Here is a 25,444-nt window from a genome sequence, read left to right as displayed (position 1 = left end):
CCTCAGTAAATCTGAGTTTGGAGATGACTTTAGTCTGGCTATTCTCCTTCAGGTTTACCAGAGACATGGGTTAGGCTAACATCTTTCCTCAGGTCACCAGTATTCCTGAATAAAAGCTGACTTCCATTTTCATCAACATTTGACCTTTGAGTGGTTTGTTTTCGAAAGGGAACAGGTAGGGGCCGGCCTGTGGCTCACTTGGGAGAGCGTGGTGCTGACAATACCAAGTCAAGGGTTAGGGTCCCCTTACCGAGCATCTTTTTAAAAAAAGAAAGAAAGGGAACAGGCAGCCAGACCTGTGCCTTGAATCAAATTTTGGCAAGCCAGGCCAGGAACTGAGCGGCCCCAGTATCAATAGAGTCACACCAAGTAGTTTCAATGCCCTAAAAATTTCCTTTGCTCCACCTATTTAACTCCCCGCTTCCTTTTCTTTTTTTTTCTTTTTTTTTTTTTTTAAAAAGATGACCGGTAAGGGGATCTTAACCCTTGACTTGGTGTTGTCAGCACCACGCTCACCCAGTGAGCAAACCGACCATCCCTATATGGGATCCGAACCCGTGGCCTTGGTGTTATCAGCACCACACTCTCCCGAGTGAGCCACAGGCCGGCCCACCCCGCTTCCTTTTCAAACATAAAGAAAAGTTTGAAGAAATGTACAGTGAACACCTATGCTATAGCCTGAATGTGTCCCCCAAAATTCATGTGTTGGAAACTTAATCTCCAAGGCAACAGTGCTTTGCTTTGTGGAATGAATATAAGGATGAATATTAATATTATTAAATTATGAAGCACAAAATTCTCGTCCCGTCCTCTGACCCCACTCTGATCTTGTCCATCCTCGTCTCCTACCTGGTCCATTGCAGCAGGCCCCTCCTTGTCTACCTGCTCTCACCCTTACTCCCATAATCTGTTCCCCGTATGCAGCCAGTGCGACCCCTTATCAGATCACATTCTTTCTCTGTTTAGAACCCTTCCATGGCTCCATCACATTCAGGGTAAAAGCCAAAGTCCTCACCATTGAACCTCACCATGACCCACAAGGCCCCACACAATCCGCCCTCCCTTCCCTTATCTCCTCCCAACTCTCCCCCTTGCTCACTCTACTCTAACCACACTTCTGAGTTTCTCCGACCCTCCATCTCTCTCCTGATTCAGGGCCTTTGCACCTACAGTTCTCCCTGCCTGGAACTCTCTTCCCCCAGAGAGATGCATGCCTCACTCCTCACCTTCTTTAGCGCTTGGCCCAAAAGTCACCTGATGCAATCCTTAATCACCCTATAAAAAATATCACACACACACACACACACCTCACAATCCGTATCCCCGTTCCCTGATGTTATTTTCTCCAAAGCACTTATTGCCTTCGAATATTCAGCTATTTTATTAACTAGTTTGGTGTCTGTATCTGCCATTAAAAGATGAGCTACAGGAGGATGGGGATTTTTATGTCTTGTTTACTGCTGTGTTCAGTAAATGTTTTTGAATATATGAATGGGAGCCCAGAGTAGGCCCCTATTCTTGGGGGTGGAAATGGACTAAGGAAGGCTTTTTGGATGTAGACGGGGCCTTAGGGAGTTAGCTATGAATAGAGAAGAGGGGCAGAGGGCACAGCCCCTGCCGAGGGCCTGGGCATGATCTCTGTTTACTGGCCTCACACACGTTAAGGGGAAACGAGAAGGAAGCGGAGGGAGCGAGCGCAGAGAGCTGGGGGAGGAGGCGGTGTCTCGACAGGCTCAGGAATCCCCGCCCACACGCGCACACCCAGACCCAGGCGCGAGGCTGTAAACCCGCGGGCGGGGCTACGTGATTGCGACACGGGCCACACGTCGCCGCGCGCCTGCGCTCCTTTCCACGTGCGAAAGCCCCGGACTCGTGGAGTTAGGACGCTGCAGACTCCAGAGTAGCGCAGCTCAGTGCTCGCCATGAAGCCAGGTGCAGACCGGGCTTGGGGTTTGGGTCAGCGACTGGGTCCGGGCGGGAATCGGGTGCCAGACTGGAATCGGAGGGGCGGGGCCTTGGCTTGGGGACAGGGATTCTGAGCCCGGGATCGGGTCTCGTGTGAGGAGGGAGTCCTGGTTCTTCCCTGCGATCGATCCTAAGCCCACAGGGTCTGGGGGTTTGTGACTGGCTAAGGAGGTCACGGTCGTGAGTCAAGGGCCTTGAGCCTGGGATTGGGGGTCTTGCCCTGGGATTCGTCTCATGGAGGCCGTCACTAGAGGCTTTGGATATTGGGCCGGGGGCGGCGCTCGAGGGTCTTGACCCAGAGTCTGGGTTCGTGGTTCTCTGGGCGTGGGTTTTAGAAATCTCACTAGGGTCGGAGATGGAGAGTCCTGATCTTGCGTCCGGGGGCTAGGTCTGGGAAGCTCCCCGTTTGCCTCCCCTGTCGCCACCGCCACCATCATCCTCCTGACCCCCAACTCAGCTTCTCGATGTGGGCCAGAGTGGACGAGGACTCCCTGCTTGGTAGTTTGCGGCCCTTTCTGGTCTACTTTCCCGCTGTCTACACTTCGGGGGGCGAGTCCCCAGGGATGGAGTGGGGATTAGGGTCTAGGATTCCCAATTCTGGGGGAAGACGAAACTTCACAAGTCCGGCATTAGCGGGGGTAGGGGGTAGTTGCAGAATATGAGTGGTTTTATTTATTCGATATCCCCCGAGGTTCTGAAGAACCAACCTCACCCCCTTCATTGTGGAATGATGAGAATCCTGGCTTTGACAGAAGAGAGCCTTAGTTCATCGTTTTAGTTCTGGCTCAGCTTCGTAGCCTACTGTGTGACCTTAGGCAAGTGGCTTTACCTCTCCGAGCCTCTGTTTTCTCATCAATAAAATCGCGCCCAGTTAGGATTAAGTGAGATCATATTTTTAAAATAGCACAGTGCTTGACATACAACAGTATTGCTTCTAATTGTTATCTGTATCTTTCTCAAGGGGAACAAAATTAGGATCCTTCTCCCTGGTGTCTAAGTACTCCCTAAGTCAGGCGTGTTCAAGCCCTATCCTCCCCGTGTGAGAACTTGCTTCACTGAATTTAAGGAATTTTCCACCATGGCCAAAAGGGCCTGTTTCCCAAGTACAGGTTTTCTTTTTTCCCTCCGTCTCCTCCTCCTACTTCTGTGTGTGTATGTGGAGAGATGGGGGTCACCTGGGGGTGGCATTTGTGGATCCATGCCTTTGTCTCGTCTCGTCCTAAGCTCCCTTTCTCTTCAGTGTTTGGGGATCCCTTGATGAAGTGGGGTGGGGAGTACTAGGCTGTGTATGTCTCCCACTGAGACCCTGCTATGTCTGCAGGCATCTGTGGTCTGTGATTCCCCCAGGAATGGAGGATACACCGTCCTTCCAACCTTCCTCCACTGCGTAGTAGAATGTGAAGTCGTAGAAGGTGTCGGGAGTCAGTTCCTCAGTAAGGATTTTAGTCTGAGAGAGAGGAAGAAGCCTTTGAGAGATTTTGGGCCAGGGCATGATGCAGTCTGATTGACATTTTTAAAAGAGATGTTTTTTCTTCTGTGTATAAAAGACTTTTAGGGTAGTGTATGTAGAAGCAGGCACATTAGTGGAAGTTTGTTGCTGCAGCCTAGGAGATGGTGTGGCTTGGACCAGGGTGGTCACAGTGGATGTGCTGACAGATTGTCATGATTTGGGAATATATTTTGAAGAAAGAGCCAGCAGTTTGTGGGTATGGGAGAGGAGTCAAGGATAATTAAGGATTTTGGGGTGTAACTGGAAGGATGGAGTTACCTTTTTTTTTTTTAAAGATGCTTGGTAAGGGGATCCTAACCCTTGACTTGGTGTTGTCAGTACCACTCTCTCCCAAGTGAGCCACGGGCCAGCCCTTGGAGTTACCATTTTTGAGATGGAGAAGGCTTTGACAGGAGAACAGATTTTAAATCAGGGGTCTATGGAGCCCCTCACCCAAACTTGCCCAGAAAACTATGTGTGAACATGTGTTTTTTTCTGAGGAGTGAAGTGAATACTTTTGTACCTTTTTCTAAGAGCCCCATGTCCTGAAATGGATTAAGATATGTTTTGAGTCTGGCATTAAAAATTTATACTCATGCCCTGCTGCACTCTGTGTACATGCCCACACATCCCAATCTTCTATCAGGCCTGAGAGTCACATAGGTCTAGCTAGTGGCTCCTCCCTTAAGTAGAGGGGAGAGCAGACTCTCCCCTGAATTTGAATCATACTCAAACTGTGTGCTAGGCAGTGCGTTATGTGAAGTGCTTTGTGTGTATTAAGTCATTTAATCTTTACAACCCTGTGAGGTGGGTGCTGTATTATCTCCATATCCATGTCTTCCAGGTGACATTTTCAAGACTCCCATGAACTTTCCTTACTCTCTAGAGTGGTGAATGGCAGTGGGCTCTTCTCCCTGTGTGGGATACATGAGCTGTTTGGGGGGAAGAACCAGGGCTCTCCTGTCACCATTTGATCACCCGCTTTCTGAACGAGCAGAGGGGATGCATTCTTCTTGAAATGGGATCCAGAGTCATCAGCAGACTGTTGGTCATTTAGTGTGTATTGACCCCATACTTTGCCAGTTGTTACGGAGGGTGCCAGGGATGCAGTGGTGACCGAAACAATTAAAAATCCCTGTCCATTTGGAGCTCAATTCTAGTGGGGGAGACAGGCAGTAATAATATTAAAAATACCATGCATGGTAGTTAATATGAAGAGAAATAGAGTAGGGAAAGGGTAGGGTGGCCAGGGAAGGCCCTTTTGAGAAGTTGCATTTAACCAGAGACTTGAGTGCAGTGAAGGAGTGGGGGAGTCATGTGAATGTCTGTAGGAGCCAGGCAGTGGGAACAGCAAATGTTAGAGATTTTTTTTTTTTTTTAAAGATGACCAGTAAGGGGATCTTAACCCTTGACTTGGTGTTGTCAGCACCACACTCTCCCAGGTGAGCCAACCAGCCATCCCTATGTAGGGATCCAAACCTGTGGCCTTGGTGTTATCAGCACCACACTCTCCCAAGTGAGCCATGGGCTGGCCCTAAATGTGAGAGATTTAAGAAGCTGCACTGTGTATGTTCTTTGGTGCGGAAGAATGTGGGGCCCAGCATGGAGAGAGTGAAGTCAGAGAAGTCAGCAGAGGTCAGATCCTTGGGATGGTGGTTCTCAATTTGGGCCACACATCAGAATCACTTGGGCTGCTTTAAAAAGTCCCCATGCCTAATACCTACAGGGCTGCGTTTGAATGGCCCTGCGTGGGGCTGGCCCCAGGAGCTGAGGGACGCTCTAGGCTGCCAGGTGCGGTTCATCAGCACCAGGGCTGGGCTGAGGCACTGTGGTACTTATGAGGCACTGCCTGTTAATATGGTGGATAACATGGATTGATTTTCAAATATTGAACCAGTGTTGCATCCCTGGAATAAATCCTACTTGGTCATGATATTTAAGAGATGGCATCTGAAACTCACAGTGTTAAAAACTGGAGCTTTTATAATAATATTGAGGATCATTCCATTGATCTTTCTAGAAAAAGTATCTCTAATTTCACTAAGAACATGAAGGAGTTTAAACAATCTCCAAAACAGTTGGCTGCTTACATAAATAGAACAGTTGGACAAGCTATGGAAAGGTAAACTATATCAGGTGATCTGTCGCAGAAAGAAAGTTTATTATCCCTTTTCAAATCTTTGTTACAGAAAAAAACAGTCCCATAGAAGTAGGGGCTGTGACATGGCAAATAAAGAAGATGAACTGGCTTGTGCAGGCCACTTGCCTGAAAAATTGTGCCATGATAGTTATTTGGTTCACTCCAGTGATTCCAGGTCTTCACAAACAGAAAGCCCATCATCAAAATATTAGTGGGTTTTATTTTTTTTCTCAGGTTTCTCAGGACCATGAAACAATCGGCCAAGTTTTGTTCAGCAGGAATCTGAGATTGAATGTAGCTTTAACTTTTGGAGAAAGACAAGTGAACTTGTAGCTTATTTGGTGAGGATAGAAGATCCTGGAGTTGTGGTAGATTGCCTTCCTGTGCTCACTAGTAGTTTACAAGAAGAAAAACAATATATTTCACTTGGCTGCCTGTATAGACCTGTTGCCTCTAGTAAAGTCACTACTTAAAAACAAATTTGAAGAATATGTAATAGTTGGTTTAAATTGGCTTCAAACAGTCATAAAAAGGTGATGGTCAGAACTGTCATCAAAACAAATTATTGATGATGGAAATATTCAATTTTTTTTTTTTTTTTAAAGATGACCGGTAAGGGGATCTTAACCCTTAACTTGGTGTTGTCAGCACCACGCTCAGCCAGTGAGCAAACCGGCCATCTCTATATGGGATCCGAACCTGTGGCCTTGATATTATCAGCACCACACTCTCCCGAGTGAGCCACGGGCCGGCCCGGAAATATTCAGATTTTAAAATAACAATTAAGTGGATTATGGGAACAGGAAAACCATTTTTACTTTGGTTCCAGGATACTGGTAATATAGCTAAGGATGTAGATGCTTTTTTATTACAGTTGCATTGAGAGATTTCATCTACTAAAGAACATTTGCTTATTCAAAAAATCCCTGGACTATATGTTTTCCAAAATAAGGTCTCTTCTGAGAACTGTGAACTGTGGAGAAATCAAAGCCATTTTTTTCATTTTGAAAAGTGACATAATGAAACCACTAATGAAACCCTAACAATCTACCTCACGTTGAAGTTGAAAAAATCCAAAAGGAGCAGCTTTAACTTTAGTGAGGGGAAAGTGCATTGTGAAGATTGTTCACCTTTGCTGCATTTAGGATTTACAGGTTTTGTTGTTGTTGTTTGTTTGTTTGTTTTGACCGGCAAGGGGATCACAACCCTTGGCTTGGTGTCGCCCGCACCGTGCTCAGCCAGTGAGCGCACCCGCCATCCCTATATAGGATCCGAACCTGTGGCGGGAGCGCTGCTGCGCTCCCAGCGCCACACTCTCCCGAGTGAGCCACGGGCCGGCCCCTGCATTTAGGATTTATATAGTTACTTGGTAACATTGTTTTAAGAACTACTGGGACTTAATGCAATCCTGCATAAGAATTTTTTTTATCGGGCCGGCCCGTACAGGGATCCAAACCCCGGACTTTGGTGTTACAACAGTGTGCTCTAACCAACTGAGCTAACCATTCAGCCCCAAAATATAATTTATATTATGTGAAAAAATAAGACAGGACTTAATACGAGGAACCACAAAGACCAATCATCATTAGTTTTCTTAAGATTGTGTTTTATTAAAAAAACTATTAAATGTGTGCAGCTATTTTCTTATGTTGAGAAGACTTTGAAAGTTTAAAACGTCATAGCAAATAATAGTAAAAATGTTTTGTGCACACTGAGATTACTATATGCAAAATGCCTTAATTATTATTATTATTATTTTTTTTTTAAAGATGACTGGTAAGGGGATCTTAACCCTTGGCTTGGTGTTGTCAGCACCACGCTCTCCCAAGTGAGCTAACCGGCCATCCCTATATAGGGATCAGAACCCATGGCCTTGGTGTTATCAGCACCACACTCTCCCAAGTGAGCCATGGGCCGGCCCAAAATGCCTTAATTATTAGTAAGCCAGTGTGTTATGATACCAATATCAGTTTAAAAAAAATTAAAACCAACCATGCAACTACCATGACAAAATCATGGAATTAAATCAGGGGTTTACATTCATGGAATATGTTGAAACATATTCCACACTATTTTTAAAACTTCAGAATAGTTTTTAGTATCTGATTTTTTTTTTTTTTGGCTGGAATCATCATGTCATGTATATATATGTTATCCCTATATAAATAAAAAGGTGAATATGTATTTTCATGAATATTTAACTGGAAATGTCCGTGGAGTTGGCTAATTTATATTCACTTTTTATTGTATGCAGGATTCTAATATATTTTATTTCTGTATCATTTAAACTTCATTTAGTAAATTCACTGAATATTTCTTAAAAAAAATAAAAAGTCCCCATGCCCAGTACAATTAAATCAGAGTCTCTAGGTTCCAGGGATTAGCTAAAGGTTGGACTCACTGATTTAGGGTTTTGTAAAGCAGGGAAAAGAATTTTGATTCCATTTTGGATGTGGCAGAAACCATTGGAGAGATTTGGGCAGGGTAGTGATGAGATCTGATTTGCTGTTTTAAAGAGATCATCATTAGCTGCTATGTGAAAAGTAGACTGTAGAGGGAGTAGAATATAAAAAGTAAATAACTCTTGGCTATGTTTGGGAGTTTTGAAAATTAAACTATCAATTCTTTTATTTTTTTAAGTGTAGATACACTTTATTTTTCCTGGAAGGATATACATTAATCTGTTTGTTTTTTTTTTAATTTTATTTTGTCGACATACAATGTGGTTGATTATTGTGGCCCGTTACCGAAACCTTCTTCCCTCCTTCTAAACTATCAATTTTAAAAAATTAGGGTTATCTGAGTAGCTCAGTTGGTTAGAGAGCTGTGTTGTAACACTGAAGTCAAAGGTTCAGATCCCTTTACCAGCCAGCCACCAAAAATAAATGAATAAATAAATAAATATATTTATAAATAAGGAATAGCTATTAAAAGTTACATTTAAATCTTTTTTTTTTTTTTTTTTTAAAGATGACCGGTAAGGGGATCTTAACCCTTGACTTGGTGTTGTCAGCACCACGCTCTCCCAAGTGAGCCAAGGGCCGGCCCTACATTTAAATCTTTAATGCTGTTAAGATACATGAAGCTTTCATAGGCTATTAACATAATGCACGTTACAAAAACTTTAGCAAGTTTATTATTGAACAGTTTACATCATGTGAGATCATTTTAAACCATCACTAACTTTCAAGCTAACTATTGTTTTATAACTCATATGATTTTTTTAGGATAGTCCTTCAGAGCTTTTGAAACCATTACAGAAAGATCAGATACTGATTCTGTTAGCACCAGAAGAATTCTGCCTACTTCATTGTTCTGTGCTCAGTGAACAATGGATGTTCTGTCCAGAAGTGATGAAAATAAATCTGAATCAATTTTGTTCTAAACTTTTTGATCTTATTGACAAGCCCTAAAGTGCTTGTAAACTGTTGCCCATCCTTAAAGGACCATTTGGTTGTTTTCTTGTTTTTTCCCTGAGCTGGAAGGGACCTCTGCAGGCTTGGAAGCAGTGAGATAAGTTAGCAGGGAATAACATAGCTGAACTCCCCTCTGTTTGGGGCTTGGCACTTTTCCAGATACAGGGTCGGGGTGGGAAGGCATGAAGACGTTTCCAGGGTCTAGGGAATCCTATTGCCACAGCACATGCACATGTAAAGGGTTTGCTCTTCATACTTAATACTGACAATACAATGAATTCTGTGAATCTGTTATTCAACCAAGAAAACCACATTATTAACAGTAACCTGCATCTACTTATATGTTCCTACCCTGTCCTAACCCCGTAATATCTCTTTACCAAGGACCAATATTGTGAGTTTTGCATTTATCATCCCCTTGCCTCTTTTGGGGTGGGGTCACCCGTATATCAACACAGCACAGCATTGTTTAATTTTAGTTGTTGCTGAACTTTATAAACAGGATAGTGTATTGGATGTGGGTTTTTATTATTATTTTTTTAATCTAATTTTACCTTTGGCGGCTGGCCCGTACAGGTATGCAAATCCGTGACCTTGGTGTTATGAGGCTGTGTTCTAACTAATTGAACTAACGGCCAGCCAGAGTTTTGGAACTTGGTTTTTTCACTTAACATTATGGTTCTCTCCAAGGTTAAGGGTTTGGATCCCCATACTGGCCCGCCCCCCCACCAAATTATGATTCTAAGATTTATCTGTTGTGTATAACTGAAGATCATTTTCCTTGTCGATTATTAATATTGTCCATTTTGTTTGTCCATTCCACTGCTGGACATTGGGGTTAGTCCTGCTTTTCTGCTGCTGTGGACATTCTTGGACATGTGTCCCAGTTGCATACAGGCAAGTTTCTCCACTTTCTTGCCTGAGTGGAATTGCTAGATACAGGGTTGTTTAACTTTGTAAGCTTTGTTGCCCTCATTCTTGTTTTTGTTTCTACCACAGGTTTCAGTCCCCGTGGGGGTGGCTTCGGTGGCCGAGGGGGCTTTGGTGACCGTGGTGGTCGTGGTGGAGGCCGAGGAGGTTTTGGTGGAGGCCGAGGAGGCTTTGGCGGGGGCCGAGGTCGAGGTGGAGGATTTAGGGGCCGTGGACGAGGAGGAGGAGGAGGAGGAAGAGGTGGTGAGTGAGGTTGGCAAGGGGTGATGGAGGAGGCCTTCTCTGGGTGGGAGAAGGGAAGAGAATTGAGCCTGTCTTACTGTGTCTCTCTCTTATAGGTGGAGGCTTCCAGTCTGGTGGCAACCGGGGTCGTGGTCGGGGAGGAAAAAAGGGAAACCAGTCGGGGAAGAATGTGATGGTGGAACCTCATCGGCATGAAGGTGAGTAGGGAAGGCAGAGAACCAGGTGAGGTTAGGGGTGGATGGGGCCCGGAGTCCTCACTTCTGCTCTGTCTTCTGCAGGTGTCTTCATTTGTCGAGGAAAGGAAGATGCACTAGTCACCAAGAATCTAGTTCCTGGAGAATCAGTTTATGGAGAGAAGAGAGTCTCGATTTCAGTGAGACCTGGGCCCCTGTCCTAGCCACCAGGGCCCCAGCTGATGGTGTCAACCAGCAGTCTGGTCTCCCTGCCTGCTCCCACCGTGTGTCCTACACATGACAGCCAGGGGTCATCTTAATACATAAGTCAGACCGTGCACTCCCCTCCTCAGATGTCTTCTGTGACTCCCCATTACCTTCAGGTTAAAGTCCTGAGTCCTCACTGTGCCATGAAGGCCCTGCATGTTCTAGCTCCTCCTCCCCACTCCATGGCCCCATCTCCTCCCACTGTCCCCCAACTAAGTGCCCTCCAGCCACAATGGCCTGCCTGCTGTTTCCTCTCCCAGCTCTGTGCAAGGCTTGTTCCTTCTCATCATCTGCATCTCTGGTCAGATGTCACCTTGTCTTTGTGACAAGGCCACTTCACACCTCCCTTTCTGTCAAAAGCAGTCCCATCCCCTGCCCTACGATCCCATGTCATTTTCTTTGTGGCCAGTGGTATACCTGCCTCAGGACCTTCCTGCTTTCTCTGTGCCTGGAATATTCTTCCCCAGATAACTTGAACAGCTCCTTTGCTGTCTTCAGTTCTGACTCAGAAGTCTCCTTTTCTGCTCTTCTCTGGCCATGCTTTCTCATTTTCGCCTGTTCCTTGCCCTGCTCCCCATACTTCCTATCTTCTTGCCTTGCTTCATCTTCTCTCCTTAGCACCTGTCACCATTTAATATGCTGTGTTATATTTAGTTAGCTTAGTGTATACTTAAGGGCAGGGATCTTTGTCTTGTTCATTGTTATATATATCTCCAGTGCCTAGCACTGTGTCTAGCACACAGCAGGTGCTAGCACAATAAATGTTTGTTGAACAAGTACTTAGGTCTTTCTGTTACTCTTTGTGTTTATTGTCTTTTGCTGCCCTTTCTCCCTGAGACAGTCACCTCCATGAGAGGGCAGGGACTGCGTCTGTCATGGTCACTGCTGTGTACCCATGTTCAGTTCTCATACTGAACCACCCAGTCTGTTTTGAGGGCCCTAGGGTTAAGGGTGATGGGGTCCTATAGAAGAGCCCAGAATTGACTTCAACCCCATCTGTCCTGGCCCAGGAAGGAGATGACAAAATTGAGTACCGAGCCTGGAACCCCTTTCGCTCCAAGCTGGCGGCAGCAATCCTGGGTGGCGTGGACCAGATCCACATCAAGCCAGGGGCAAAGGTGCTCTACCTTGGGGCTGCCTCAGGCACCACTGTCTCCCACGTCTCTGACATTGTAGGCCCGGTGAGTAGATGGGTGGGGGGTAGGGTAATGGCAGATGGAACCAGAGTGCCTGGCTGCTTCCCTGCACTGTGTGGCTTACGGTTGGGCCCTTCTCTCTCAGTGCCTGTGAATAAAAGGAGCAGTTTGAGACAGTCTCATTCAGCCTAACTCCTGAGTCCTTGTCCTCAAGGATAGAGGTGTGGGTGTGGGTGACCAACACTGGAAGGGCCCAGAGCTGGGAAAATATATACCAGACTATTAGATTTGGTTACCCTCTTTAAAAATTCATGCTTCCAAAATCTGGTCTTCTGGTTTCTTTTGAAAGAACTGGGAGATCTAATGTTTTCTGGGCTGCATTTCTGTGTGACTATGCATTTCCCATCTAGAGGGCACCTGGACCCATGCTTATCACTTCATAACCCTTTGTTCCTTTACATGATTATAGGTTGTTTAATTTGGTGTTTAAAAACCCCAGGCTCGGCCTGGCCTGTGGCTCACTCAGGAGAGTGCGGTGCTGATAACACCAAGGCCATGGGTTCGGATCCTATATAGGGATGGCCAGTTAGCTCACTGGCTGAGCGTGGTGCTTGACAACACCAAGCCAAGGGTTAAGATCCCCTTACTGGTCATCTTTTTAAAAAAAAAAAAAAAAAAAACCCAGGCTCTCGGGCAGGCTTTTAAAAATGATGTGGCAAGTTACCTAACTTAATCTCTCTGAGCCTCAGTTTACCCCTCTGGAAAATAGAGTTGTTGTGAAGACTAAACAAGTTAATTCCTGGAAAGTGCTTAGAGCAGTGCCTGGCCCACTGCAAATACTATTAGCTCTCATTACTTCACCTGTGTGCCTTGGCTTCCTGGTTTTAAGCTTCTGTTGGGAGCCTAGGCTCTGAGATCAGGCAAATCTGGACTGGTAGCTTTGCTACTTGCTGAATAACCCTTGGCCAGTGACTTCATGTCTGTGGACCTCAGTTTATTCATCTGTAAAGTGAACATGATAACAAAAGTCATTAAATGGTAGGCTTTTGATTTGGAGATTCGAACAGATGCTATTTGTAGCATATGGGTCCAAAGTAACCACTCCATCCATGAGAGGTACTATCTTTGTTAATTATTATTTGATTTATTTTAGGATGGTCTGGTCTATGCAGTTGAGTTTTCCCACCGCTCTGGCCGTGACCTCATTAACTTGGCCAAGAAGAGGACCAACATTATTCCTGTGATCGAGGATGCTAGGCACCCGCACAAATACCGCATGCTTATCGGTGAGGAGTCTGGGGTTTGGCCCAAGTGGGGTAGGACAGGCCACTCCAGGTTTCCTGGAAGAGGCTAGCAGAGCCCTAATTCAGATGGAATTTGGATGGAAGAGCAGGCCTCTTGAGTCTACAGGAATGACATGGGGTGAGGAGAGCCAGGTGAGGTTATGCAGGTGGTGACTCTGCTTTAGGGTCTCAGATGTCTGGCACCCTTAGAGGGCCAACCTCATCTCTTCCAATCTCCTCCCCCTCTCCTTAGATCCCCTGTACTTCCTGCCTCCCTCCAAAACATGGTACTTTTTATTACTTCTACTTTTTTTTTTCTTGTTTCTTGGCAGCTGGCCAGTATAGGCATCCCAACCCTTGACCTTGGTGTTACCAGCACTGTGTTCTAACCATCTGAGCTAATCAACCAGCCCTAGTACTTTTTATACTGCCCCTGGTTGTGCATAAAGCTTCTTTCAGGGGTTCTTTTCATCTGGTAAGATTATAGCTCAGAAAGCACAATGTAAGCATGACCTGGCCCAGAGGGGCCCCTTTGAATGTTAATGACTTCGTTAAAAAAAAAAAAAGTATAATGTAAATATGGAAAGCCTTATGAACCACCCCCAGAGGTAATTGCTAAGAAAAATTCCACGTCTGTTTTTCACAACTGAAGAATCAGTTTTAACACACCACCTTTTCATTAAAAAGAAAAAAAACCCACACTGTTTATTAGTCTTTTTCTGTTTCTGTTTTTGTTACAACAAAATACCTGGTGATTTATAAGAAAATGAAATTTATTGCTTATAGTTCAGAGACTAGGAAGTCCAAAATCCAAGGAACACATCTGGTGTTGGTGACAGTGACCCAGGGATCCCACACTGCAAGATGGTGGAAGCAAAGAGAGACTAACCTCACTCACTCTCCTTTTAAAGCCTCCAAACCATGTCCCTGACCACCATTTTTAATCCATTCACTACTGCATGGGGGAACCTATAATCTAATCACTTTTAAAGGCCCTACCTTTCAGTTTCCATAATAGGATTTCCCATCCTCTTAACATTGTCACAGTGGGGGTCAAGTTTTGGGGGGATACTCAGTCCAAGGCACACTGCCTTAAAAATATTACTTTTCATTCATTTTTCTTTCTGTGAGTTTTTTTCCATGTACTTATACCATACTCGTTGTCCTGTAACTTTTTTTCATTCGACAGTCCTGCAGATGCTCTTGCCTATAAGTGCTTACCTTTACTTGTCTTTTTGATGATGTTTCTGTCTCCCCCGCCCCAGACCTGGGAGCATCTCGAGGGCAGGGTCTGGGTCTGGGTCTGGCTCATCTCAGTGTCCCCCACGCCCGGCCCAGGGCTGGCCACAGAGTAGGTGGCAACCATGGTTTATAATAGGAGTGAATGAGTGATGTGACTGGGTTTTGGACCCATGATGGGGGCACTGTGGAAGGAGGAGGATGAGTGGGGACAAAGTGAGACTGGAGGCAGGGAGATTCTCTCAGGAACCTGCTGGTAATGGGACACTGGCCCCATGGGAGGATCTGGGAAGATCTCTGGTAGATCCAGCTTTTAACTCATGTCCCTTTCTCCTTAGCAATGGTGGATGTAATCTTTGCCGATGTGGCCCAGCCAGACCAAACCCGGATTGTGGCCCTGAATGCCCATACCTTCCTGCGTAATGGAGGACACTTTGTGATTTCCATTAAGGTGAGGAGTCTAAGATGGGGTGGCAGTGTCCCAGGGAGGTATCTTCTCTATCTGTGGTTGTCAAGCAGCCAATCAAAAGGGCCTTTGCACCCCTAATCATTCAGTGTATTCCCAGCCTTTATGTCTACCCCAGCTCCCTACAAGCCACCCCCTGTCGCCCAAACAGCACAAAATAAAAAATGTCTGCAAAACTACAAGCTTTGAATTTAAAGAGGCAAGAGAGTGTAGTGTTCAAGTGCATGATTGCTGAGTCTGACCATCTGAGTTTGAATTCCAGCTTGCTTTGTGACTTTGGGCAAATTACCTAACCTATGTGCCTCAGTTTCTTCACTTGTAAAATAGGAATACTAGTCTTGTCTCTTTTAGGGTTGAGTAAGGATTAAATTAATGAATATATGTGAAGTGTTTAGAACAGATCCTGGCATAGAATAGACACTAGAAGAATTCTAGGTGCATTTTTCAAAATGTATTTTGAAATACAGAAAACTTCTCCCAAGTACCTTTCACCACGTTCACCATTTTTTAGCCTGTTGCTACATTCGTTTTATTATTTTCAGCTGCATTATTACTATTATTAAAAAGGAAGTAGAAAGCAAACCAACCCTTGGTGTAAAATTTAAACACTGGCTTTTAAATAAATAGAATTCTACTTAAGGTTTCCTGCTCTAATCCACATACATCACTCATAAACTTCTTCCATTCACCACATTCCTTGAGTTTCACTTGAGTTTCCAATGAAAACATACTTCTGGTTTAAAGAGCACAAAAAAGGGTAAATAGTCCAAAGCCCTGCTACAGATTTCAAATGTTTCTCCTCTGTAGGCCAACTGCATTGATTCCACAGCCTCAGCTGAGGCGGTGTTCGCCTCTGAAGTGAAAAAGATGCAACAGGAGAACATGAAGCCCCAGGAGCAGTTGACCTTAGAACCCTACGAAAGAGACCACGCTGTGGTTGTGGGTGTGTACAGGTAAGCAGAGGGCCCAGTAATCCACCGGGAGAGAGATTTTCGTCCCAGTGCACATCCTCTGTGCCAAGCTCTTGGGGACCCCCAGTGTGGTGACAAGCTGTGACCCCCCCATCTCCTATTTTCCTCTCACAGGCCACCCCCAAAGGTGAAGAATTGAAGCTCAGTGCTGTCTGAATTATAAGAAATGTGTGTTGCTACTGTTGCACGTGTGTTTTTCTATTAAAATACTCATCCGTCTCCCTAGTCGGCTGTTGGTTGCTCCTTGACCGCTCTTGACAACAGGGCGCATGCGCCCTTGGTCACCTTTGCGTGGTAGGGGGTGGGCACTTTCATCTGGTCACAAAACGCATGCTCCACTTACAGCTTCCCTTGGGCGGGATTGGTAGCTCACTGCGCATGTATGCCAGTAGCGCGCAGGCGCGGAGTGTTACCTTTGGTCACGTGAGGGGAGCGGATGGCGGGGTGGGGGCGGAGCCTGGGACGGGGGGGGGGGTGTCGGTTTGTTGTGGTCGCCATTTTGCTGGTTGCATTACTGGGTAATCGGGGCCCTAGCTCGCCGCGTCCTCCGGGTACCCTCAGCCAGTGGGCAGGTCTGAGCTCGGGATCCCCGAGCAGTTTGAGGTCCCTTGCCCGCGCCCTCAGGTAACGATACCGGCGGGCGGGGCGGGACGCGCTTGAGGGGAGAGGGTCAGGTGGGGTTCCGCCCTGCCCGCGTTGCCTCAGACTTAGCACGAGGCCGAGGGAGGAGTGGAGGGGGGTGGTGGGCAGGTGCAGGCCGTGCGTTGCTATTCATAGTTGGATTCCTGGAAGGGGCCGAGTCCGCGGGAGCCGTCTCGGGAGAGAGGCTGGGAGGGGGTAGCCGGGCCCCACTCCTGCCCTTTGTTTGGGCTCGGCTCCGTCGGCCGCATCGTCGTCGCCTAGCAACAGCTGCCCTAGGCTGTGATTGGCTGAGCTCTTGGCAGCAGCGACCAATGGAACGGTTGTTGCCATGGCAGGTGGGGATTGCCAAACTGTCGGCCCCGCCTGCCGGGTCTCCGCCGGCCCGGGCGGGCCTCTTGGGTGGGGGGCGGGACGCCGGGGTACCGGGGGCGGGAGTCTGCGCCGGGCGGGGCCGGTGGAGCCAGGGTTAACCTGCCCCTCCCCCGTCCACCTGCTTTCCCCTTCCCCCGCGTGCCCCGGGCTGACCCTCGTCCCCTCCTCTCCCCGCCCCTGGCGGCGGCGACTGCTGTTGTCACCCACCGGGCCGTCTGTCCCGCTTGTCCTCCCTGCCGCGGGGCTTGCCGGGCCGGCCAGGCCGAGTACAGGCGGCCGGCTCCTCACTGCTGCCACCGCCGCCATGCTGGCCGTTCGCCCACCCCACTGGGGGCCCCACCGCGCTCCAGCCCCCCGTGGGCCCCGCAACAGTCCTGACCCGGGTAGGGGGTGGGGGCTGGGAGAGATGGTCCTGGTGTGGGAGGGTCCCAGGGAAGAGGTGGTTTTGGGGGGAAACTCCAAGAGAGGAGGGGTCCTGGAATGGCAAGGGATGGGATAGGAGAAAGGGAGCTTACATGGGAGGCCTGTGGGGAGAGGATTTTGTTGTGGCAGACGCTGGGGGGCGGGGGGAATCCTATGTGATATTTGGGGATTTGACTGTGGGGGCCTTTTAGTAATGGACACAGGTGGAATGATCCTGATATAGAGTGGTGACTAGAGAAAGGGTTCTGGTGGGAATATTGAATAGTAGGGTTGGGGGATGGACGGGCAAGGATCCAGTGAAGGGGAGAAAAGGATGATCACTCTAAACTGTGGGTAGAGACCTCCCCTTGCTCCCATCAGGAGGAATGGGCCATAACTGGGAAGGGGTCTTGGAGTAAAACTATGGGAAGAGCCCTGACGTGGCACGGGGGAACTGGGTTTTATGGTATAGGGAGACTAACTAGAGGTATGGACCCTGATGTGGGAGGACCTGATATAGGGAAGAAGTCCTATATGGAGAGAGGCCCCTGGGAAGGATGTGCCCTGGTAGATGAGAATGTCATAGGGGTAGAACTCTGTTAGGTAGGGGTTCTCAGATAACCTTTGTGTGGTTGGGAGGTCCCCCAGGATAGGGGCCTGCAGATGACACTGCTGTGGTTTGGGGAGAGGTATCTCAGAGGACTCATGTGGTTTGGATGATCCTAGAGATCTCTGGATTAGGGGAATCTGCTTGGAAGGTTAGACCTCACTGTGGTACAGGATGAGGTCCTCGATGTTCAGGGAAGAAGGCGAGATCTTGTGTGTGGGGTCCTGGGGAGGGTTACTAAGTAGAAGTGGGAAGAAAAGAATTAATCTTACTCCCCATATCGTCTGTGGTTTCTGTCTTTTTCTCCCTCCAATTATTGGTGTCTTTTTGTTCTTTCCTGTCATGGCTCATATCCTTCACACACACACCCCGCGCCCCCCCCCTCCCCCGGCTCCCAATCATTGCCTCTTACATGTTCTCCTCTTTGTGCTGCCTCATTCATTTATTTGATCATTCGTCGAGGGACTCTGCTGTACCACCCCTCCACCTGCCTGTTATTTCTCAATGTCCCCTCTCTTCATTGCCACCTGCTGCTCTGTTGCACCTTTTTCCTCCTCCATCTGTGCCCTACCTTATTTCTTTTGCCCACCTCTTCCTTGCCTGGCACTGTCCCACACATCCCCTTGTTCCATGTTTCCCTACCTCCCACCTGCTGTCAGGTCTCAGCGGCGGTGGCAGCCGAGGTGCAGGATGCGAGAAGGCGCCCCCCGGCCGGGCTCCCACTCCAGGCCTGGCTCCCCTGCAGCCGTCTGAGCCTACCATGGCCGTCCCACCAGGCCATGGTCCCTTTGCTGGCTTCCCAGGACCCCAGGAGCACACACAGGTACATGTTCAGCTGGCTCCTCATCTGCCTGGAGGTAGGGGGAAGCTGGGGATAGAATAGTCTCAGGACCAAAAGATAGTGCAGTTGCCCAGGACCGTCTTCTGGGGGCGTGATGGGCACCATTAGAGTGGAAGATAAAATAGAGGAGTTTCAGGCAGAGTCATGGTTTGGAGAGTCTGGGTTCAAATCTTGATATGGTGGTTAAATTACTTAGGTCCTCCATAATTGTGTTTTTTAATTCTGTAAAATGGGGCCAAATACCTACCTCATAGGGTTGTTGTGAGGATTAAACAAGTTAATGAAATGCATGTAAAATGCCAAGAACAGTTCCTGGCACATAGTAAACATCCACTAAATATTCACTAAGAAAAAGAAGTCTAGAGTGAAAGATCTGGAGGAAGTAAATGGGGGAGGAGGATTAAGCCTGAAGGGTCTTGGGACCAACAGGGCAGAGATCATCAATGATAGAGACAGTTAAAACTCAGAAATGTGGAGTTTGAAGCAGGATAGAGTGGGAGGTCCAGGGTGCCAAATCCAGATCCAAGAGCGTTGGGGTGAAAGGACTGGGCAAGGATGCCAGAGTTGAGGGTGAAGCTTGGGAAGGCCGCAAGGTATAAGGGTAAATTGAGATCAGGGGACTTCAGAGGTGGGATACCCAGAATGGATAGTCTCAGGCTGAAGGATTGGGAGGGGCAGAGCCCAGGTTTTCCATATCTCTGCCACTGAGGTTCAGAAAAGATTAAAGGTGTGAGGTGAAAAAGCTGACTAAGGGTCTGGGTGAAAGGCCAGGGATAAATAGTTAACTCATTTGATCCCATGACAGATCTCTAATGAATATCTATATGTGCCAGCCCTGCTCAAGTCACTGAAGATGTAGCAAGAATAAGACAGTCTCTTCCCTTGGGGAGATTATATTCTAGTGGGGAAGCCAGACAATGATCACATAAATATGTGTATGGTGAAGACGAGCTGACAGTCCATATAGTCCTTTCCCTTGAGGTCCAAGGTGAAAGCCTGTCTTCAGCGCCCACATCTCACTCTGCCCTGTAGGTATTGCCTGATGTGCGGCTACTGTCTCGGAGGCTGCCTCTGGCCTTCCGGGATGCGACCTCAGCCCCATTGCGCAAGCTCTCTGTGGACCTCATCAAGACCTACAAGCACATCAATGAGGTGGGCAGGGAGTGCAGTACCCCGGACTGGGTGCTGAGGGGTCCTGGCTGCTAGCATGGGTCACTCACCAGTTCTCATATCCTGGCTGGCTGGCTGAGCAGGTATACTATGCGAAGAAGAAGCGGCGGGCCCAGCAGGCGCCACCCCAGGACTCGAGCACCAAGAAAGAGAAGAAGGTCCTGAACCATGGTTTTGATGACGACAACCATGACTACATTGTGCGCAGTGGCGAGCGCTGGCTGGAGCGCTATGAGATTGACTCTCTCATTGGCAAAGGCTCCTTTGGCCAGGTGCAGGACTCCACCCGCATTCAGGGATTGGGGGGCACGGGCACCACTAACATTCATCCACACACCCAGTGGTTCAGTGGCTTCAAGTCCCATGCTGGGCCACTCACCCCAGCCCAGTCACTTAATTTCCCTGTGCCTCAGTTTCCTTTTTTGTAAAGTGGTGCAAATAACAAGACTCTCCACATGAGGTAGTTGTGTTATTTCATATCCCTTGTTTACACCGGTTCCTGACTGATGGTGAGTATTCAGCTGTGAATTTTGAGGCTCCTTCAAAAGTTTTGTGGAAAAGGGCCGTCCTGTGGCCCGCTTTGGAGAGTGTGGTGCTGATAACACCAAGGCCATGGGTGTTCAGATCCCCATATAGGGATGGCCAGTTAGCTCACTTGGGAGAACCTGGTGCTGACAACGCCAAGTCAAGGGTTAAGATCACCTTACTGGTCATCTTTTTTAAAAAAAAAAAAAAGGTTTGTGGAAAAATAGATTTAAAAATACGAATCTTTCCATTAACTCTCTGAAGTGCCCTATTGATAGTGTTGTTGGTGGGTCTTCTTGGCTGGAGGGAGAAGAGCACTGCCTTGCTCTGTCCTGCACTACCACCCGCAACTCCATCACATGCTGTGCCCTGACAGGTGGTGAAGGCCTATGACCATCAGACCCAGGAGCTGGTGGCCATCAAGATCATCAAGAACAAAAAGGCATTCCTGAACCAGGCCCAGATTGAGTTGCGGCTGCTGGAGCTGATGAACCAGCATGACACGGAGATGAAGTACTACATAGGTGAGGCATGGGACTGGCAGGGCTGTGGGCACCTGGGATAGAAGGATGGGTCACCCCCTAGTACAGGAGAGGGCTGATGTCTTCAGGGCAGGGTTTGGTCTATACTTCCCTGACATCAGTGATTCTCCTACTACTTTCATGATTTTTGCTCTATTCACTTGATAGTGATGGTCAGAATTTACTGAGAGCTCCCTCAGTAGGCTCTATTGTAAGCACTTTACATAAATTAATTCACCACGGCCCAGTGAGGGAAGGGCATTCAGTTTCTGTCACTTACATGAGGTGACAGTTTATACTCAGCAGAGCTATTATTTGACAAGGCAGTGGACTCCAGAGCCTTTACTCCTAACATCTCTGCCCAGTCTTTTTCCTTTCTTACACTGAAGTCCTCTTAGAAAAAGCAAATGGATTTTAAAATTGTGTGTTTCTTTTAAAAGGAAATTATTCATCCTTACAGTAAATGGAAAACCAGTATCCATTGCCACAAAAATAAATACAACTGAAATGCAAACAATGTTATAAAGTTAAATGAAGAAGTGTAGAATTGTGTTGAAGATGTAATAGTAGCTAGTGGAAACTTTCTCTTTGGTTTAATCAGAAGGTTTGTTAGAGACTTGAAAAGAGAATTAACTTCCTATGCAAATCAAGTTATATACCATATAAAAACATTGTGACTAGCAGGTTTGGCTAGTGCTCAAGAAACAGAGATATATATTAGTGTGTGACGTCAGGCCACCGCCTGCCCACTCTGAGCCTCAGTGTCCTCTGTGTGTCTCCATTTCTATCCCCTCCCCGCAGTGCACCTGAAGCGGCACTTCATGTTCCGGAACCACCTATGCCTGGTGTTCGAGCTGCTGTCCTACAACCTGTATGACCTCCTGCGCAACACGCATTTCCGCGGGGTCTCATTGAACCTGACACGGAAGCTGGCACAGCAGCTCTGCACGGCGCTGCTCTTCCTGGCCACTCCCGAGCTCAGCATTATTCACTGCGACCTCAAGCCTGAAAATATCCTGCTCTGCAACCCCAAGCGCAGCGCCATCAAGATTGTGGACTTTGGCAGCTCATGCCAGCTTGGCCAGCGGGTGCGGCATGGCCCCAGTGGTGGGGCTAGTGGTGTGGGTATAACGAGGGTGGGTGCAGCACCACTGGGGAAGCCAGGTTCAAGGGATGGAGCTAGACTGAGATGGGATTAAGGGCACAGCCTGAAATGGCTGATAGTGCTTATGATGGGTGCATTGGCTGGTATGGCCCTAGAGAGTGTGGCCAGTGGGTGACAGGAGTAGAGAAGTGGCCCAGAGAGTATACTGCCTAGTAGGAAGGGGAAAGTGAAGCCTGAAGCAGCAGGACCAATTCTGAAGCTGCACGGTGTGGGCAGGGTGAAGTTGGCTTGGGTTTGAGCCTGGGATGCTGCTTTGCTAAATTTTGTTTACCCTGTACTCTTAAAGCCGGGGATGCAGGTGGGGGATTTAGCCTTGCAGCTTCATGTGAACAGGCACTTAAGGTGACAATACTATTGTGGCTTGCAGACTGCCAGCCTCTGACTGGTGACCAAGAGGGGCCCATAGTCAGGGCTGGGGATGGAGATCAGGGTCAGACTAGGCCAGTAGAGACTCCTAAGGTTGATGAACAAGATGGTGGCATTGACTCCTGGAAAGTTGGTGCTGATGATGTCAGGATTTGGAGCAGGAGGCTTGCCGTCAGTCAGGTTCTTCTAGCTTCAGGGGTGTCAGTGGAACCAGTAGGGGAGGCTGGGACCCCTGACTATTTCCCTTCCCTCAGATCTACCAGTATATCCAGAGCCGCTTCTACCGCTCTCCTGAGGTGCTCCTGGGCACGCCCTATGACCTGGCCATTGACATGTGGTCCCTGGGCTGCATCCTTGTGGAGATGCACACCGGAGAGCCGCTCTTCAGTGGCTCCAATGAGGTGTGCCCCCTAGGAAGGGGTGTGCTGGAGGTGGAGGGGGTGGAGCCTGGCTGGCCTGATGACCCTGACTGCTGCCTATTCACAGGTGGACCAGATGAACCGCATTGTGGAGGTGCTGGGTATCCCACCAGCCCCCATGCTGGACCAGGCACCCAAGGCTCGCAAGTACTTTGAACGGCTGCCTGGGGGTGGCTGGACCCTACGAAGGACAAAGGAACTCAGGAAGGTGCGGCCCCTGCCTCACGCCAGTCCTCCCATCCCGGGTGGCCCCTCACTCTCTCACACTTGGGGCTTCTTCTCTCCCTGCTTTCTCTCCCTATGTCTTTCCCATTCTTCCTCTCCCCCTTGTCTGTCCTCTCCTTCCTCCCCTACCCACCCTCTCTCTCCTTCCCACCCCACAACTCTTAGCTTCTGTCTTTCCACTTTCTCTCTTGTGCCTCTGTTTCCCCGTGTGTGTCTCCCTGCCCCTCCTGCCCACTGACGGCCACTCTCTTGCCCCCCCTCCCACCCCCTCCCTGCCAGGATTACCAGGGCCCCGGGACACGGCGGCTGCAGGAGGTGCTGGGCGTGCAGACGGGCGGGCCCGGGGGCCGGCGGGCGGGGGAGCCGGGCCACAGCCCCGCCGACTACCTCCGCTTCCAGGACCTGGTGCTGCGCATGCTGGAGTATGAGCCCGCCGCCCGCATCAGCCCTCTGGGGGCTCTGCAGCACGGCTTCTTCCGTCGCACGGCTGATGAAGCCACCAACACGGGCCCGGCAGGCAGCAGTGCCTCCACCTCGCCCGCGCCCCTCGACACCTGCCCCTCCTCCAGTACTGCCAGCTCCATCTCCAGCTCTGGTGGGTGCCCAGTGCCCAAATAGGGTACAACGGTGGGGGCGGCTCTGGTTTGGCCTGGTCTGGCGGACCTTGTTGCTGGACCTTCACACTAGAGCTTTGAAACTGCCCAGTCCTGAACTCCAAAATATGGTGGGTTGGGAGAGCTCTGACCTTCTCTGAGATGATCTCTGAAACTGAGCATGGGCTGTTTCACCTAAAACTGGTTCTAACTCTTAACACCCGAAACTAAACTCTCACCCCAAATCTCACAATTGGCCTTGATCCTTCAAATGGACTCTGACTGGGCCTTAGCCGTGAGCCAGACTCATCACTCCAAAACTCAGCTATCACCTTTCCTCACCTGTGGTCTCTTCTCTCTTCCCTGGCACTTTCAGGAGGCTCCAGTGGCTCCTCCAGTGACAACCGGACCTACCGCTACAGCAACCGATATTGTGGGGGCCCCGGGCCCCCTATCACTGACTGTGAGATGAACAGCCCCCAGGTACTGGGGCTTTGGAGGCAGATGGAGGGGTGCCTGGGGCTTCAGGGCCTGGGTCTCCCATCACTCACTGCTCCTTTGCTTCTTTAGGTCCCACCCTCCCAGCTGCTGCGCCCCTGGGCAGGGGGTGATGTGCCCCACAAGACACATCAAGCCCCTACCTCTGCCTCGTCACTGCCGGGAACCGGGGCCCAGTTACCCCCCCAACCCCGATGCCTTGGCCGTCCCCCATCACCAACTTCACCACCACCCCCGGAGCTGATGGATGTGAGCCTAGCGGGCGGCCCTCCAGACTGCTCCCCACCTCACCCAGCACCTGCCCCCCAGCACCTGGCTGCCTCAGCCCTCCGGACTCGGATGACAGGAGGTCGTCCACCTCTCCCACCCCCTGATGACCCAGCCACTCTGGGGCCTCACCTGGGCCTCCGTGGTGTACCCCAGAGCACGGCAGCAAGCTCATGACCCTGCCCCTTCCCTGGGGCCCCTCCTGAAGCCATACCCCCCTCCCCATCTGGGGGCCCTGGGCTCCCATCCTCATCTTTCCCCTTGACTGGAATTGCTGCTACCCAGCTGGGGTGGGTGAGGCCTGCACTGATTGGGGCCTGGGGAAGGGGGTCAAGGAGAGGGGTTTGGCCCCACCCTCCCCACTAAGGACTGGACCCTGACCCCTTCTTCCCCCTTGTTTTCTATTTATTGTACCAAAGACAGTGGTGGTCCGGTGGAGGGGAGACTCCCCTCACCCCAGAGCCCTAGGAGGGGGTTGGGGCAGGTAGGGGGAGATGGCCTTGCTCCTCCTCGCTGTACCCCCCAGTAAAGAGCTTTCTCACATGCCTGCTTGAGCGTTTGCAGGGCCTCGGCTCCCCTCAGAGGCATGCTGGGGAAGGGGGTCTCGGGAGGGGGTGCGAGAAGCTTTGTGGTGTGGAATCATCCCTTCTGGGGAAGTTATGGCTGTTGGTGCAGAGAATCCTAGTCAACGTTTGCCTTTTCCAAGGTAAACTGAGACTCTGAAAGGGTGAAGGCCCAGCTCAGGCCTGTCTCTGGGAAACATGTTCTGCCCTAATAAGCTAGGGCTTCCACAAAGTCTGCTTCCACAGGAGTGGTTCCTTGTGTGAAGCAAGCATTCAGGAGGTGCTGAGTGCATGTAGGAGGCCGTTATTAGTGCCATCTGGGGAACAGGCAAGCGATGGGTACAGACTTTACCCCCACACATGTCGGTCCCGCCCTTTGGAATCATTGTGAAGCAAAGCGTTTTGCGATTTTGAGGCAGAAAGATATTCCCTGGGTTCCAGGTAAGTGGTCTTGTTTCCATGGCAACTTGGAAACGTCTCTCAACTGGCCAATCGAGAACCGCCTGGTTCAAAGGGTACCGTCTCCTACCACTGGGGCGTGGCGCTTCCT

General features: G+C 49.1%; 2 protein-coding genes and 1 pseudogene across 7 annotated transcripts; all 3 read left to right on the top strand.

The window, feature by feature from the left end:
• The first annotated feature begins 1,837 nt into the window (after positions 1-1,837).
• FBL (fibrillarin) lies at positions 1,838-15,943 on the top strand. Of its 2 annotated transcripts, none has more exons than XM_063111485.1 (9): positions 1,838-1,932; positions 10,010-10,180; positions 10,279-10,380; positions 10,462-10,556; positions 11,634-11,804; positions 12,913-13,045; positions 14,620-14,732; positions 15,555-15,700; positions 15,833-15,943. In XM_063111485.1, the coding sequence occupies exons 1-9, from the start codon at positions 1,923-1,925 to the stop codon at positions 15,855-15,857; spliced, it is 966 nt and encodes a 321-aa protein (XP_062967555.1). In that variant the 5' UTR covers positions 1,838-1,922; the 3' UTR covers positions 15,858-15,943. The 2 variants fall into 2 exon arrangements, with proteins under 2 accessions (XP_062967555.1, XP_062967553.1); XM_063111483.1 differs by having other exon boundaries at positions 10,010-10,183.
• Positions 5,398-6,477, top strand: LOC134386917 (KATNB1-like protein 1; annotated as a pseudogene).
• A 263-nt stretch (positions 15,944-16,206) lies between the features above and the next one.
• DYRK1B (dual specificity tyrosine phosphorylation regulated kinase 1B) lies at positions 16,207-24,874 on the top strand. Of its 5 annotated transcripts, XM_063110298.1 has the most exons (12): positions 16,821-17,115; positions 18,401-18,564; positions 19,615-19,734; positions 19,836-20,024; positions 20,654-20,801; positions 21,600-21,886; positions 22,584-22,730; positions 22,816-22,956; positions 23,253-23,288; positions 23,373-23,568; positions 23,943-24,049; positions 24,137-24,874. In XM_063110298.1, the coding sequence occupies exons 1-12, from the start codon at positions 17,037-17,039 to the stop codon at positions 24,506-24,508; spliced, it is 1,986 nt and encodes a 661-aa protein (XP_062966368.1). In that variant the 5' UTR covers positions 16,821-17,036; the 3' UTR covers positions 24,509-24,874. The 5 variants fall into 5 exon arrangements, with proteins under 5 accessions (XP_062966371.1, XP_062966368.1, XP_062966369.1 ...); XM_063110301.1 differs by lacking the exon at positions 16,821-17,115 and adding an exon at positions 16,207-16,342 and having other exon boundaries at positions 23,253-23,568; XM_063110299.1 differs by lacking the exon at positions 23,253-23,288.
• Positions 24,875-25,444: the final 570 nt, after the last annotated feature.

Source organism: Cynocephalus volans, chromosome 10 (assembly GCF_027409185.1).
Source record: "Cynocephalus volans isolate mCynVol1 chromosome 10, mCynVol1.pri, whole genome shotgun sequence".
In the NCBI taxonomy this organism is placed as follows: domain Eukaryota; kingdom Metazoa; phylum Chordata; class Mammalia; order Dermoptera; family Cynocephalidae; genus Cynocephalus; species Cynocephalus volans.
The sequence above is the reverse complement of the archived record's forward strand: the minus strand, read 5'-3'. Positions and strand labels throughout refer to the sequence as shown.

Bases quoted from the DNA above. Each gene is read 5' to 3' on its own strand.
- FBL (XM_063111483.1), top strand. The intron at 10,381-10,461 runs GTGAGTAGGGAA...TGTCTTCTGCAG, and splicing joins GGAACCTCATCGGCATGAAG to GTGTCTTCATTTGTCGAGGA. The intron at 14,733-15,554 runs GTGAGGAGTCTA...TCTCCTCTGTAG, and splicing joins ACTTTGTGATTTCCATTAAG to GCCAACTGCATTGATTCCAC.
- DYRK1B (XM_063110297.1), top strand. From the start codon at position 17,037: ATGCTGGCCGTTCGCCCACCCCACTGGGGGCCCCACCGCGCTCCAGCC. The intron at 20,025-20,653 runs GTGCAGGACTCC...GTGCCCTGACAG, and splicing joins GCAAAGGCTCCTTTGGCCAG to GTGGTGAAGGCCTATGACCA. The intron at 23,569-23,942 runs GTGGGTGCCCAG...TGGCACTTTCAG, and splicing joins CAGCTCCATCTCCAGCTCTG to GAGGCTCCAGTGGCTCCTCC.